General features: G+C 39.0%; 3 protein-coding genes and 3 non-coding genes across 13 annotated transcripts in view; 5 read left to right on the plus strand and 1 right to left on the minus strand.

The window, feature by feature from the left end:
* Positions 1-310: 310 nt before the first annotated feature.
* Positions 311-2,304, plus strand: zgc:153284 (uncharacterized protein LOC751696 homolog). Its single transcript, XM_046372326.1, has 3 exons — positions 311-476; positions 740-907; positions 1,958-2,304. The coding sequence occupies exons 1-3, from the start codon at positions 432-434 to the stop codon at positions 2,018-2,020; spliced, it is 276 nt and encodes a 91-aa protein (XP_046228282.1). The 5' UTR covers positions 311-431; the 3' UTR covers positions 2,021-2,304.
* A 1,419-nt stretch (positions 2,305-3,723) lies between these two features.
* Positions 3,724-7,396, plus strand: rps12 (ribosomal protein S12). Its single transcript, XM_046372324.1, has 6 exons — positions 3,724-3,834; positions 3,958-4,004; positions 5,245-5,361; positions 5,569-5,671; positions 6,147-6,248; positions 7,309-7,396. The coding sequence occupies exons 1-6, from the start codon at positions 3,796-3,798 to the stop codon at positions 7,369-7,371; spliced, it is 471 nt and encodes a 156-aa protein (XP_046228280.1). The 5' UTR covers positions 3,724-3,795; the 3' UTR covers positions 7,372-7,396.
* LOC124051113 lies at positions 5,081-5,157 on the plus strand. Its single transcript, XR_006841761.1, has one exon. It is a non-coding gene; the product is annotated as a small nucleolar RNA SNORD101 (small nucleolar RNA).
* Positions 5,413-5,499, plus strand: LOC124051120. The gene has a single exon (XR_006841766.1). It is a non-coding gene; the product is annotated as a small nucleolar RNA SNORD100 (small nucleolar RNA).
* Positions 5,805-5,887, plus strand: LOC124051119. Its single transcript, XR_006841765.1, has one exon. It is a non-coding gene; the product is annotated as a small nucleolar RNA SNORD100 (small nucleolar RNA).
* Positions 7,397-7,651: 255 nt separating the features above from the next.
* Positions 7,652-13,699, minus strand: part of eya4 (EYA transcriptional coactivator and phosphatase 4) — a 41,057-nt gene continuing 35,009 nt past the window's right edge. For 4 of the 8 annotated variants that reach the window (XM_046372317.1, XM_046372321.1, XM_046372319.1 and 1 more), the window contains 5 exons: positions 13,425-13,585; positions 12,910-13,024; positions 12,595-12,716; positions 10,051-10,151; positions 7,652-8,590 (listed from right to left, as the gene is read on the minus strand). In XM_046372317.1, coding sequence (XP_046228273.1) covers positions 8,510-8,590; positions 10,051-10,151; positions 12,595-12,716; positions 12,910-13,024; positions 13,425-13,585 — 580 coding nt within the window. In that variant the 3' untranslated portion in view covers positions 7,652-8,509. Of the gene's footprint in view, positions 8,591-9,869; positions 9,971-10,050; positions 10,152-12,594; positions 12,717-12,909; positions 13,025-13,424; positions 13,586-13,699 lie in introns of all 8 variants that reach the window. The other 4 variants (XM_046372318.1, XM_046372320.1, XM_046372323.1 and 1 more) reach the window with 2 other exon arrangements.

A 13,699-nucleotide genomic window follows, 5' to 3' on the forward strand; every position in this document is an offset into this window, starting at 1 on the left:
TTTCAGTTTTGTGACACTATACATTACTTTACATTATAATACTTTAGATTTACTGAGATGTATAGATTTTATTTATCTTTAAAAGTAGTTTAACTAAATAAAGTAAAATAAATGTGCAGTACATGAGTAAATGTGCTAAGTTACATTCCAGCACTAGTGGCTCTGTGTGTGTGTGTGTGTGTGTGTGTGTGTGTGTGTGTGTCTTTGCTTTCACAATTGGAGCAGACAGGCTACAACTGGAATTGCAGTCAGCAGGAGTGGGTGTGCCCATGCAGGCAGGTAAGCCTTGTCTAAACCTGCTCACCTTGTCTGCTGTTACAGCAAACCAGCACCACATACCTGCATTTAGAGAACTGGAACATTCTCCTTCTCTCCACTTCTCTCTTCACCATAAGCCTGCCTGTGTTGCTGTCACTGTTAAATTAGCAGATATGCCGATCAAGGTGTTTTATACCAGCGTGAGCGGCTCCTTAGAGGTACAGTATGTGGTCTTGCTTGCTTCTTTCTTCGAGTTTTCATAGGCATTTTGTTAACGCGCTGACATGTTTAAGAAAACATTACAAGTCATGTTGATTCCAGTACATCATACTCTGTGTGCACAGCATTTACATTTTATTTCTGTAGACAAAATGTTGCTGCTAATTGTGTTTCTAGCAAAAGATAATTGTACAGATCACAGGACTGCAGGACTAATAATAGTTGTGCAAAAACTTAACTGAAGAAATCCTGTCCCCTTCAGATGAAGAAACATCAAGACAGAATATTCTCTGTCCTGGACAGCAAGAAGATCACTTACGAAGCTGTGGACATTTCTCAGGATTCTAAAGACAAGAATTTAATGAGGGAGAGGGCAGGAAACTCGAGTGCACTTCCCCCTCAAATATGCAATGGAGACATCTACTGTGGGGTGAGTCTTGCACAATACCCTGCAAAAGCAATAATAAGGTTGTGCTGACGATGTAACAACTTCTCAAATCTAAAGGAGTTATGACTGAATGTAAATCATTTACACGTTTCCTGCAATTCTCACAGGAAAGAAACCTCCTTTGGTAGTCATAAGGGTGTAGACACAGTAATTAACCAAATATTTACCAAAGTCACGCACACACACACACACAGATGTAAAGAAATGTGCACAGCTATACTTTCACACACAAACACACACATACACACACTCACAGGTATGCTGACACACGCCCTATTCATTTTTCCATTAGACACACCATTTCATTCCCTTCAGACTTTGCTGTGACTGAAAAGCTGCTCTGACTTAAAGACTTTTCAACCTTGGTTGCCTTTGAAGAGGTACAAATTGTCATAGAGTTATATGGTAAATCCTCTGACTTCACAGTTTTTAGCTATGCTAGCAGAAGTCAAATGGTTGGTTTGTCCACCAGACTGAAAAAATCAGCTGTAAAATGAAGAATATCAAAGAATTTGTAAAAATGTTGATGCAATTTATAAAAATCACCATCTTAAGCATTATTTTTTCACCGCAGCACCAGAGCCGAATGAACAGGTAAAAAAAAACGGTTCTACTATGTCATTCATGAGCACGCTTCTGTGCTTTGCTCCCATGATGGTGTTTCGCCGAAGGCTCTCAGAAGATGTTTGATCATGTGACAATCACTTCAGCTGAGAGCACCGGCTTTCATAATATCAAATCAAAGCAAAGCAAATCATTTCATTGTCACATACACAGTCACACACAGAACAATCTTTCCAGCAAGCTGAACACACAGTGTTTAACAATAAAATACATATAAAAATAATATAGTCAGTAATTATTTTCAGTCTTTCAACCGTGTGTAATCTCTGTAATATATACTAATTAATGAATACATTAAGATGTATTAAAGGAATCTGTAGAACTGCTTCTCTTTTTTCTTCCGTCTCTCTGAATCTCCCCCTCCTTCACCTCCAACCCCTGACTCCCAACACCTTGTCTTCCTTGCAGGACTACGATGCATTTGAAAATGCAGTCGAGATGGAAGAATTGGAGGAATTTCTCAAACTCTAAAAGGAATGGAAACCAGCTGCTGGACAGTTCATCCGTGTCACCAGTTTCCACACCTCTAGCAAATGAACAATATACTATATTTATATATAGGCAATATAGCCTACTAAATATTTCTGTTTCCTTTCATTTGGATTTGGTATGAATTTTTTTTTTATTTGTATCTAATGAATAATGCTCAAAGCTCAAAGGATTTGGCAAGTGAAAGTGCTTTTTATTTCAGGGTAAGACGAGAGTTTTGCACATCTGAACAGTTTGTATACTTCAAATAAAATTGGTTAAAATCATTTGAATTGACTTGAGGTTGGTTGTTTCTTATTTTTGTGATAGGCTAATGTGAAGTGGAAGGCTTAAGCCTGGTGAGTTGAAAAAATAGTTAAACTATATCATTTTATCTTATGTCTTCAAATGTCTTAAGAAATTATGAATATTCTAGACAGTTAGGGGTTTTTCTTTTAGACAACATTACCAGATACTCAAATAGTCTGCTGGTAGAAATAACCACAAAGTAATTGTCAAAAGTAACTGAACACTATAGAACTTAATATCAACCAATATCACCAAAATAAAACCAGTACACTGCAGAACCATGCAGAGCATAGATCTACATAAAAATATTACCTGTTGGGGGCGTTCACTATAGAAATTAGAATATATTCTAATATGTTGAAGGGAGGACTCTATTTCTAGTCTTGTGTTCTTCTAGTCTTGTGTTAAATTGTCGACCTAGCGGACTCGAAATTGATAGTGTGCAACACGTGTGTCGTACTCTGAACAACCTTAACTTTTAGGTGGGCAGGTTTTAGCTGCATTTGGGTCGGTGTTTTGTACTGTGAACAGAGCACTGGCCCAGTGGTTGGTAACACAATCACTCTTTCAAGCCACTGCAGCTGCACAGGTGAGACAAGTAGAGTTGTGTTTTTCTTTTTTTCAATTTAAGTCACATAAAGTAAAATAAAAGTCAGTAAAATGAAAACACTGAATAGACTAGAAATCTGAAACATTAACAGTAATTTTTACTTTATATTTTTCAGAGTAATATTTTATTCAGTATGAGTCAAATTTATCCTTGTAAATTTACTATATACAACTTATGCTTATGCTTTACATTTCATACCTTTACTCCACCACATTTCATAATAATTGATTATTACTACTTATATGACAGAAAAAGTAACCACACACTTCTACAATAATCACTTACTAATAAATCAGTGTTACTTAGTTTGAAATGTGTGGATGCTTTTCATAACCTTACACACAGTGTCTTATATCCTCAGCAGCTCCAACAACAAGCACTTATTTGATGAGCAGTGATCTGAAGCTACTGACTGATCTTAAAATTCAGCACGAAATCATTATTTGACTATTTTCTACTTTGACTGTTTTTACTTTTGAAACTAAGCAAGAAGAAATATAACATAGCATTAATTGATGCAATATTGAACACTTTCCCTGTTGTCTTTGGAAGCAAAAAAATATTAGTAAGTACAGAAGCTCAACAACATAATGAATGAATATTTGTAAAAAGGATCCATATTCCATTTTCACATGTTAAAGGCTTATGCTATGGGCGTTTTTCTTATCCTTATCGATGGAGGGTGGCGTATGTTAGCCCCTGAGACAAAATGAGATTGAAATTGATTTTTGACTATATGAAATTTGAGTTTATTTAACACTCAACTAACACTACAACTGCAACTCCAACAGGCAGCACAGTGGACGCCACCTTGTGGAGCGGATGGGGCCTGGTGGTATTAAAGCGATGGCGCGGGCTTATGACGTCCTCTTTACCCGCTGCCCCAGAGGAGGTTGTGGTGCGTTTCTTCAACTACCGGCACAATCTAAAGGATTAATCAGACATCTTAATTTATAAATGTGTCATAGTGTGCCGTAGTGATGGATAATAACTCTTCTTTCTCTTCTGTTCTTTATTGCAGAAGTTTAGGTCCAACATCCATCATAAACCAACAATGGCCGAGGAAGGGTGAGCATGACGCTAAGATTTGCCGCTAGCCCACAGACATTTAGCTGGGATATTTAACAACAAAACGAGGCACAAAAGAGCCAAGTATTTGTCATAATATTAAATAATGTGGAATATTCTGGTGGTCTACAATGACTGTTGTGGTAGTTGGTCTGAGTTTATTTTAATTGAAATTAACTAACTGGTTAGCCTAGCCGAGTTGCAGGTTAACAGGGTTATGGAGATTCGGTATCTTCGTATGTAATGCAACGATAAAGTCTAAGTATGTAATGTAAGTAACATTACATGGAGTGGTCGGGCTTTTAAGTTTGCACTGCTTAATCTGATTGTAGGACACTAGGTATAGTATTGCGTTGGGGAAATATAAATAGCAGCAAAACGTTCACGTTACTTATGTGGTAAGCATGAATTGTCCCCGTTTGAGCAGAAATCTGAACCGAAAAGTACCATAGCTGAAAGAACTGAAAGCCTTGATAGCACATACACATTTTTTTTTTTATCTTATTCTCATCTTATTTAGGAATGCATTCATTATCCAATAGGTTGTGTACATATTACCCAGTGAGGGACCTGAAAAACTGAACCCTTTACTAATTAAATATTACTAGGCCAGTGCTGGTATAGCTATTGTTGTCTATAATATGACTTTCACAAGTGGGCTGAAAATCACCAAACCAAAATAGGAAACTAATTTTCCAGTATTGCCAAACTAACAGATTAGAGAGTTTCAGGTCATTTTGAAGCAGTTGTTAAAGAGATACTGTGGTATCATGGCCGATGTTAAAGTAGGATTGAGACTGAAAGCTACCTGTTGTAACGGCTAAATCTTTGCAGACAGTCTGTTACCCAGTCATAACATGAGCTGTTTCGTAATGCAGAAAGGACATCTGACAGGCAATGTGCTCCAGGATGGAGAAATCCCAATACACACAATTTATACATTAATACCCACAAGTTAAACCTGGAAATAAGAACTAGATTGTTTCTGGTACCCCACATTTTTTTTTTTTTTGTCAGGAGAAAGGCTAGAATTTATCACCTCATTCGTGTTTGAGGATTTAAGTGAGCTCTCTGTTGCGTGAATGATGACATTACATTCTTTTGTCGGATACCCCTTCACTCAACAATGAGTGAGATCCCCACTCTGACATGCTGGGAGCTTTACTAAAATCTGCTCATTTGTCATCCCTGTTTTGCTTAAATTTAAACTTTAATTCTTGTCCACCAATTTTATTGATAGCGTTGCTGCTGGAGGTGTCATGGATGTGAACACTGCTCTCCCTGAAGTGCTGAAGACCGCACTCATTCACGATGGCCTCGCCCGTGGTATCCGTGAGGCTGCCAAGGCCCTGGACAAGTGTGTTAAAAATTATTTTACCATAACAGTGTATTGTTTTTTTTGTCCTTGCATGTACCACTGATGATATTTTGGCTCCCTCTACTGAGTTTTTATGTGGAAGCCTGCCATTGTTACCCAATTTCTGTCTGAGACATGCTGTCAAACTTTGTTTGAGTAAATGGTGTATAACCACCTCCTGCGAACTAATTCGGTGTTCTTTTGCAGGCGTCAGGCCCATCTTTGCGCCCTTGCAGCCAACTGCGATGAGCCCATGTACGTCAAGCTGGTGGAGGCCCTCTGCGCTGAGCATCAGATCAACCTGATAAAGGTAAATGGGCCTGCTTAAGACTGATTTGGCATCAGCTGTGGCAGACATCATGAATGTCTCAGTGCTGAATTCATGTGTCACATCTATTCTTGTATAATGTCAGATGAGTTACACGTAGCATGTTATGTACTGCTGTATCGCTGATGATAATTTGGCTCCCTCTACTGAATACTGTGAGGAGATTGCCATTGTTACCCAATTTCTGTCTGAGATACAGCTGAGAGTACCCACACTGCTGCTTTTATCTCGCTGGACAAGTACTTGAAAACTGAAGGCATTTGCCACTTCCATGCATAATAGTTTGTAGTTTATCATGAGTAATTGGCATTGTTGTGATTAGGTCTACAATTTCCAATATTGCTTCTTTAAAGACCAGAAATTGTTTCCCAAAGTTATGAATGTTGACTGTGCATCATTGGAAAGTAGTTGAACTGAGGCGTGACACAAGTTAAGATGCTGTTTAACTTTATTTCAGGTTGATGACAACAAGAAGCTCGGCGAGTGGGTCGGTCTGTGCAAGATCGACCGTGAGGGCAAACCGCGCAAGGTTGTGGGCTGTAGCTGTGTCGTGGTCAAGGTAAATGATGCTCTTCAGCAAAGAAATTAATCAAATTCCATTTAGTAAAGGAAGGACAGATGGTAAAAACCTTTTGGCGAATAAGAATGGAGAGTACTGCTGCTAAATGGAGGCTTGAAATTACATCTGCCAATCAAGTGCAGGTGCATGTGCCTCATGCCATGCAGCTGTTTTTAACTCTTGGCTAAATGACAGCCAGGGTACGAGCCCCGTCATCTGTCTGTGATGTCTGGGGTCCCTAAAGAATGGCTACATACAGTAACACATTGACAAGTTATAACACTGTAAATAATCCCAAAGTTTGTTGTATGAGAAACACACATCACATCAGCATCACTTTATTTTAATTTCAGTTTTGGTAAGATGATGTATGGGACATCTAGAGTTTTTAATTTATTTGTTTAAATAAAGTATATCTGTTTGACATGTCAGAAGTTTTGCTCGGCAGTTTGGTGTCATTTATCGCAGAGTCAGGGTGATGTTTTAGGAGCGGAGATGTATTTCATATATTGGATCAACAACTTTTATTTTTGAATTATACTTGTAAGTGCTCTCTGGTTGGCAAACTGTTGTGCTTTTCTGAGTTGTTGCTTAGTTTCCTTGGTTTTTCACCTGGTAGCTATGGACCTTTTTCTGCCTACAGGTTAGGCACACATGATACTGATGTATTACTGGCAATGCTGTCACACTATTTTGCCGATCATCAGGTGGTGGTGGTGATATTCCAAGATGTCCTGCCATGTGATATTAGAGGCAGGGAGAAGACTTCAAACATAAAAAGCTTGATTTTTATTTAAGCTTTAAAAGAAATATCAGCTTTTCTTTGCATTTGTTAGACCCCATGGATACAGTTGAGTTACACTGAGCACTTGTTTACAGGAACTGCACAGGAGCCCTTGAATTGCTGTTGGTAAAATACAGCAAGCATATCTGTACTGATGTGTGCTGTTGCTTTTTGCCGGACCTGTGCTGGAAAGCTACATTGGCCAGTAATATCTGTTAAGAAGTGTTTCTATCATGTTCATCTCAAACCTTTTTTTTTTTCTTTTTTTTACTGCAGGATTATGGCAAGGAGTCTCAGGCCAAGGATGTGATTGAGGAATACTTCAAGAGCAAGAAATAAAGTGTCAATAAAAAGTGGAAATGAAGCAGGTGTGTGAAGTGTTTCTTTTAACAGTTTGGAATTTAAATTGACAAGCGAGTCCATTAAGGACTATGAAATAATGGTGTATTGATATAATACTGTTTCATCTTTTCATTTTCATCTGCAAAACAGCAAGTGCCACTGAAGTGGTGTGAAATCAAAGCTAGTGTTTCTGATCTTAAATATGACTGCTGGAGAATTTTTCTCTGGATATAAAGCAGATTTGTGTTTTGCCATTAGTGGAGAAATTGACTTTTCAATAATATGCAGCACTGTTTTATTTTTGGTTATCTGAAGTTCCAGTTGTAAACTTCAATAGGGAAGACAAGATGCATAGGTCATTTGGATAGGATTTCTCCTTTTATATCTACATACATAGATTTCTGAATAAAGAAAAGACATTCAAACACATTAAGGCACAACACATCATGACGCACATCCTCAATCCACCCACCCTCCCCCAAAAATTACAAAAATCCAGAAGGGAAACAAAAAGACCCCAGAACTTACATTTCTTTCCTTGACAAAAGCATCCACCTCTACCCTTTTTAAGTTTATTGTAAATAATTTACACAAGTTTTCTGCCACAGGCTGCATTGTTGTGTTGTGATAACACCAGGAAGAAAACTGAGGAAAGGGAGGGGGGGGCGGGGGTGTCAGCTGTCTTCCTCACACAGAAGGCCTCATGGTTTGAAGTTTGTCCCAGGTTACCTACACCAGGCCTAAAACTAGACCAAGTGCTCTAGAACAAACAGAACACCAAGAAACATCCTCTCAGGCCAAGGAAGTCTGCTATAGCTGCAAGGACAGTAGACAGGTTTTTCACAGCGGTCCATTCCCAGCATTGAGACCATGGCGCGGGGGCGGCCTGAGCTGGGTGGTTGAATCATCTTGTAACCCCGCTGTTTTTTTTTTTCTTTTACCTCCTTACATTTCTCCTTTTGCTTCTTAAGACCGTTCAGAGTTTGTAAATCCAGACGTTCAAAAAACAAAACAAAAATAAAATCACAAAAAACAGTCGCAGTGTATTTGTTCTTAAATAGTTATACAAAAGAAGGTGGCTGCCTGGCTGACCGTGTCCATGGTAACATTGCATGAGTCCATATTGCTTTACTAGTTACAGATACTCAAACTCCAGTGCTTGGTGTAGTGCCAGCAGGTCAGAGTGACTTGATATCCTCCAGAAAGGCATGTTGTGCTGCAGAGTGAACATACACATCATTAAAATGGCTGTGCTGTTTAATATCTGCACACCCCCCACCTAAAGACATGCAAGCTACACTATAGTAACTTGTAGCTGCTTGCTTTGCAAAAGCAGTGCAAACAAAATCCATGCAATCCTAAGGCTTAAAGGAAGAGTTCGGCATTTTGGGAAATGTGCTTATCTCAGTTCATTTAAATGAGATCGATATCACACACATTGTCTGCCCATTTAGGATAAATCTACAGCTGTGAGCTTAGCTTTGCATAAAAACTGGAAGGAAAGTCCATCTCCAAATCTCACAAATTGACACACTGTGTGTAAATGATATTCTGTGGTTTTATGGGGGACAATTAGATTTTATACTCTAAGCTTAGCAGCTCTTGTTTTCACCACAAGGTTAGCAGGCAACCAAACTAACTTACTTCACTGACTCAGTCCCCCATTTTCACATTTTGGTTATAGTTTGATTAAAACGAAGTGTGTAAAGACACCAGCAAGTGATGTTCTAGTCATTATGCTTAGCTAAGCTAACTGTCTGCTGTAGCTTTACGTTTAACGGACAGACAAGAGAGTGGTATCCGTCTTCTCATCTAACTCTTAGCAAGGAAGCAAGTACACGTTTCCCGTAATGTCAAGGTGTTCCCTTCACAACCCAAGCACCCAGCATCAAGAATGAAACCCAAAGCTGGAGAAAAGATGGGCTTTATACTCACACTCAAGGAAACATGTCCCAGTCCTATTGATTCAAGTATATCACTATTTTCTTTTTCTGCTGTGACACAGCTCTATTTTTCTCTCACGTAGTATCAATGTAAAAGAAGACCCCACACACTACTGGATGAAATTATTGCTCCAAACAAATGAGATTGACCAAAGCTTAATCACTGAGTACATTTGGGCAACCATTCATTTTCAGTGTTAAATGTCACCCAAGTCATACTGACTTTAAAAGTATATGATCCAAAGCAATACATTTTAATGGTTCAGTTGCAGATGGCTCACAAATTTGATAAATTTGACTTTGACTCAAATGCAGGTACCAAATATACAACATGAGCTAAGCCTCAATCTCAAATTTTCAATCTGACAGGTGCAATCAAAAGTCTCACGCCCCTCATAAAAAAAAAAAAAAAAAAAAAAAAAAGCAAGTACAACAGAAAACCATGAACAACCAACACAAAACCTCTACAGCAAAGAAAGGCAGGCTTCGTCCAATCAGAGCTCACACTGTGAGGAGTAGGCAGGGGTCACGGTGAGGTTGTGGGTCCATTACCTTTTTGGCCGCCTGCTCCTCTTCCACACCGTCCCCAATTACAACATACACTACTTTCCTGCCAAACCTTTGCATTATGCGTTCAAAGCAACTCTCTTTTCCTGCAAAAAAACAAATAAACAAGGGGAGGAAGGAGGGTCACAAGGTCAGAGGGGTCAGAGTTCAGAAGTCGTTTGTTTACCTGGCTGGCGGCATGCTCTTCATCCTTCCCATCTCCAATCACAACATATGTAATGTTAGTGCCAAAGCGGGAGACTATACGTTCAAAACAGCTCTCTTTGCCTGGAGACAAACACATGGGCTTTCACAGGTTTTTTCATTTGTTGTTTAGATGTAAAAGAAAGACATGAAGAAGCAAAAGCTGTGTGCAACAAGGGTGAGGTGAAAGGAGAAGAGGCTTTCTCACACACACACACACAATCATGATCCCATTACAGATCGCTCACTCTGATTAATCCTGACACCCACCCTGTGAGATACTTCAGTTCAGATAAACATAATCAGTCTGGTTTCTCCACTAAATCCAAAAACAGACATGCTTGTGAGTGATGTCAGAAATCCCTCCCACCTCCCCCCCATTAACTTTTTAGCCTTTCTTCCTGTACAACACACATAATGAAAACTCCACATGCAAAGTGATGTATCCAAACGAGTCTATGGGATGTGGAAACAGCCTGCTTGTGTCTTAAACCTCAGACAGTTTTCATGTTAACTCAATGTCCATTTGAATCAAGGCAACTGGGTGCTCCGTCTCTCTCTGTCTGTCTCTCTCTCACACTCACACACACATTTTCTTTCCTGAATGTTTTGCCTCTCTAACCCCACCTAATCCAAGTTGTTTTGTTTTGAATATGATTTGACGTTGGCCACAGTTGCAATACTTTGGCTCCATTGTACCGGCCATTCAGTTTCTGGGTGTCTCACCTGAAAGTCTGTTTTTGTTGCACTGCATACATTTGATAGGTTTAGCTTTGGTTTCATGTCGCAATCATACGAGTGCACTAAAGGATGACACATGACATACCTTAGTGCGGCTGCATCTCCCTGCGCTTTCAATTTTAAACATTCCTCTCGCCGTCCGCCTCACCACCATCTCGCAAAACAACTGAACTGACTCATTATAAAGCTGTCAGTCAAGTGCTAATTAAACAAGTTCATTATGTTGAACTGTTTTTCCTTTTTTGGTTTCTAAAAAAAGCTTACAGACTTTTAGTAACTGGTCTGAAAGTTCAAATCAACAAAAAACACTCGAGTTTAGCTGTTTGGTGCAGAGCATAGCGCAGGGGGGAAGTTTCACACCTGTAAGTCTGATTAAAATCTCAACAGAAGTCTGAAAGTCCAGACCAAACCACTGAACAATGCATATTATAGTCCCTGCACACCCTCACATGACTTTTCAATTACTGTGACTAATTAAACTTTGGGTGGAGCTGCATGAGGTCACCAACCTAATGAACCAGTAGGAATGAAGAGGGATTAACAAGCTCCCAACCTAACACCTGCAACAACACCAATGGGAAGGTCAGAGAGATGTCAGTCAAGTCTGTCTACGTCCACAGTGTTTTGAGGAGACACAATTAGGTAAATAAGCAAAAACACCTGCATGGGTGGACCATAGGTGCGTAGAGCCTTTCTTAACCTGCGATTTATGTCCCCGGCTGAAAAAAAGTCTTTTAACACAGCTGTATTTTCCCTCAGTGTTGTAGAGGAGCCATACGAGTAAGCGGTAAGTACTAGAAATGACTGGTAAACCTGGTTTAAAACAAAGACAAGATGTAATAAAAATGGTCACACTACAATAAGGGAGACAAAAGTTTGAGTAGTCACCTGGGAATAAATGAGGGGCGAATGAGAGATGACCTGCAAGTTAACCATTTGTTAGCGAGCAAATTCTGATCAAATTTTATGGAGACGTTATGTTAGTTTTAGGTTATTAAGTTTAAGTTTAATGTTAAACGTAAAGGTTATTATCAAGTAGTTCCTGATTCGTTACTCACCTGTTTCTCAATTAACTAATCATTAAATAATGAAAATCTGATTAGGAGTTTCTATTTAAGTAATCTAAAGGAACATATTACTACAATAAAATATGTTACAGTTTGTGTGCTTTTTTTTATTTTGACATTTTCTTTACTTTTACTAAAGTGTGACTTTTGGGTAATTACAACACTGATTTGTATCAATATGCAAGAGAGCACTGATCAAGGGAAAGGATGTACTATGATGCCAGCTGGGTAGTAATTTTACTTATTAATTAAAATCCTACACTGACTACTGTATTATTAATTAATAATACAGTAATAATAATTTGATATTAATATCAAAGTGTGTGAGTGTGTGTTTGTTTGGACTAAGCTTCACCAGCGTGAGCTATTTTTCTTTAGTAGAGATTTGATGCATGCAATTTTACTTGTTCCCTTCTAACACACACACACACACACACATATACAGACACACACACACAGGGTATAAAATAAAACACACTGTAACTCAAACAGTCCCAACCCACCGTTAAGTGAACCTGAGCCCAGCTAAAGCCATAACTTTAATAACAGGATATGAGTAACATATGGAACGTCAATATAATGGACAACCAACAAAATGCATGCATCATCAAAATACTGCAAGTAAAATATATAGTCATTTACTATGTAATTGCATTCATTCCACATTATATTACTTCCAATATTAGATTACTGTTAAGAACTTAGAGTGTTTGTCTTACCTATTTTTGTCGCACTGTAAATGTTCTCGATCGGGAAAACAGATCCCAGACTATACAACAGAACTTTAGCCAGCGCCGGTATGAGCTGCGTTGTGGTCACCAGTACATTTACACAGTTACTCCTGTGAGACACACATGGAGAGCGGACCTTATTATGTAAAGGCAGGTGAAAAGAAGGATGAATTGTATGTAGTGATGAGTGGATCATGAATTAATGTCCTTTGATGCTGAGCGTGGACGAGCTCCCACACGCTTCTTATCCGAAAGTTATGAATTAACAGAGCAGATGACTAGGAGAGAGTAAGAAAGTGGCACCTGGAGCTGATGATGGACAGGGACTTGAGTGCGTGGGTGAGCCAGGAGTCGGTGAGAGCCTCCACCTCTGCTCTGAGCTGCAGCCAGGCGTCTCTTTTAGCAGGACCCAGCAGACCTGAAACGTAGCATAATTTTACTAAACCCTCACGGCATCAGGGATCAAACACACGGGTAGAAGAAGAGGAAGAAAGGCTAAAGGAAAAATATGGAAGCCATGAACAAAGTCCACTTGGGAGCCATTAATGAAATGATGAAGAAAAGCCTATGTGCTGTTTTAGAATACTGTGTCTAGTCGAAACACTAACAGTAAATATATTTTCCATTTTAGCATAAATTTGGTCAAATTAAAATTATTATTAAACTGGAAATTGACAAAAAATATGAGTATAGGAATGGTTTCATTTCATCTTTATGTTCATACTATTTAATCCTCTGAAAAAGCTGATTCCTTTGGTACACAGATCAAGAAAAACTCCCCCCGCACTATCCAGCAGAGTCCTGTCAGATAGGCTTACCCCCCACATTGTTTTTGTATGTGCTATACAACTCTTTGACTCGTCGGTAGCGGAAGGCCAGTTTCCTCATCCAGTCGACCCCGCCGCGGACACCAGTAGCCAGGCACAGGTTGGCGCTGGTTGCAGCTGCATGGAAGCCATCAGTTGCAAAACTGTAAGTACTGTCAATAATAATGATATGTTTTATTTGAAAAATCTGCTCTGGTAGAACAAAAAAGATCAAAAGGTTATTTTTATTATTCAGTACTCTGACTGTCAATATGGAATTTGTAAGG

This window comes from Scatophagus argus, chromosome 19 (assembly GCF_020382885.2).
Source record: "Scatophagus argus isolate fScaArg1 chromosome 19, fScaArg1.pri, whole genome shotgun sequence".
Classification (NCBI taxonomy): Eukaryota; Metazoa; Chordata; class Actinopteri; family Scatophagidae; genus Scatophagus; species Scatophagus argus.

What these genes read in the sequence shown, in the direction of transcription:
- zgc:153284 (XM_046372326.1), top strand. Translation starts at nt 432, where the DNA reads ATGCCGATCAAGGTGTTTTATACCAGCGTGAGCGGCTCCTTAGAG. An exon ending in GCGTGAGCGGCTCCTTAGAG is followed by an intron (nt 477 to 739) that starts GTACAGTATGTG and finishes TGTCCCCTTCAG; the next exon opens with ATGAAGAAACATCAAGACAG. An exon ending in ATGGAGACATCTACTGTGGG is followed by an intron (nt 908 to 1,957) that starts GTGAGTCTTGCA and finishes TCTTCCTTGCAG; the next exon opens with GACTACGATGCATTTGAAAA.
- rps12 (XM_046372324.1), top strand. Translation starts at nt 3,796, where the DNA reads ATGACGTCCTCTTTACCCGCTGCCCCAGAGGAGGTTGTG. An exon ending in GCTGCCAAGGCCCTGGACAA is followed by an intron (nt 5,362 to 5,568) that starts GTGTGTTAAAAA and finishes GTTCTTTTGCAG; the next exon opens with GCGTCAGGCCCATCTTTGCG. An exon ending in GTAGCTGTGTCGTGGTCAAG is followed by an intron (nt 6,249 to 7,308) that starts GTAAATGATGCT and finishes TTTTTACTGCAG; the next exon opens with GATTATGGCAAGGAGTCTCA.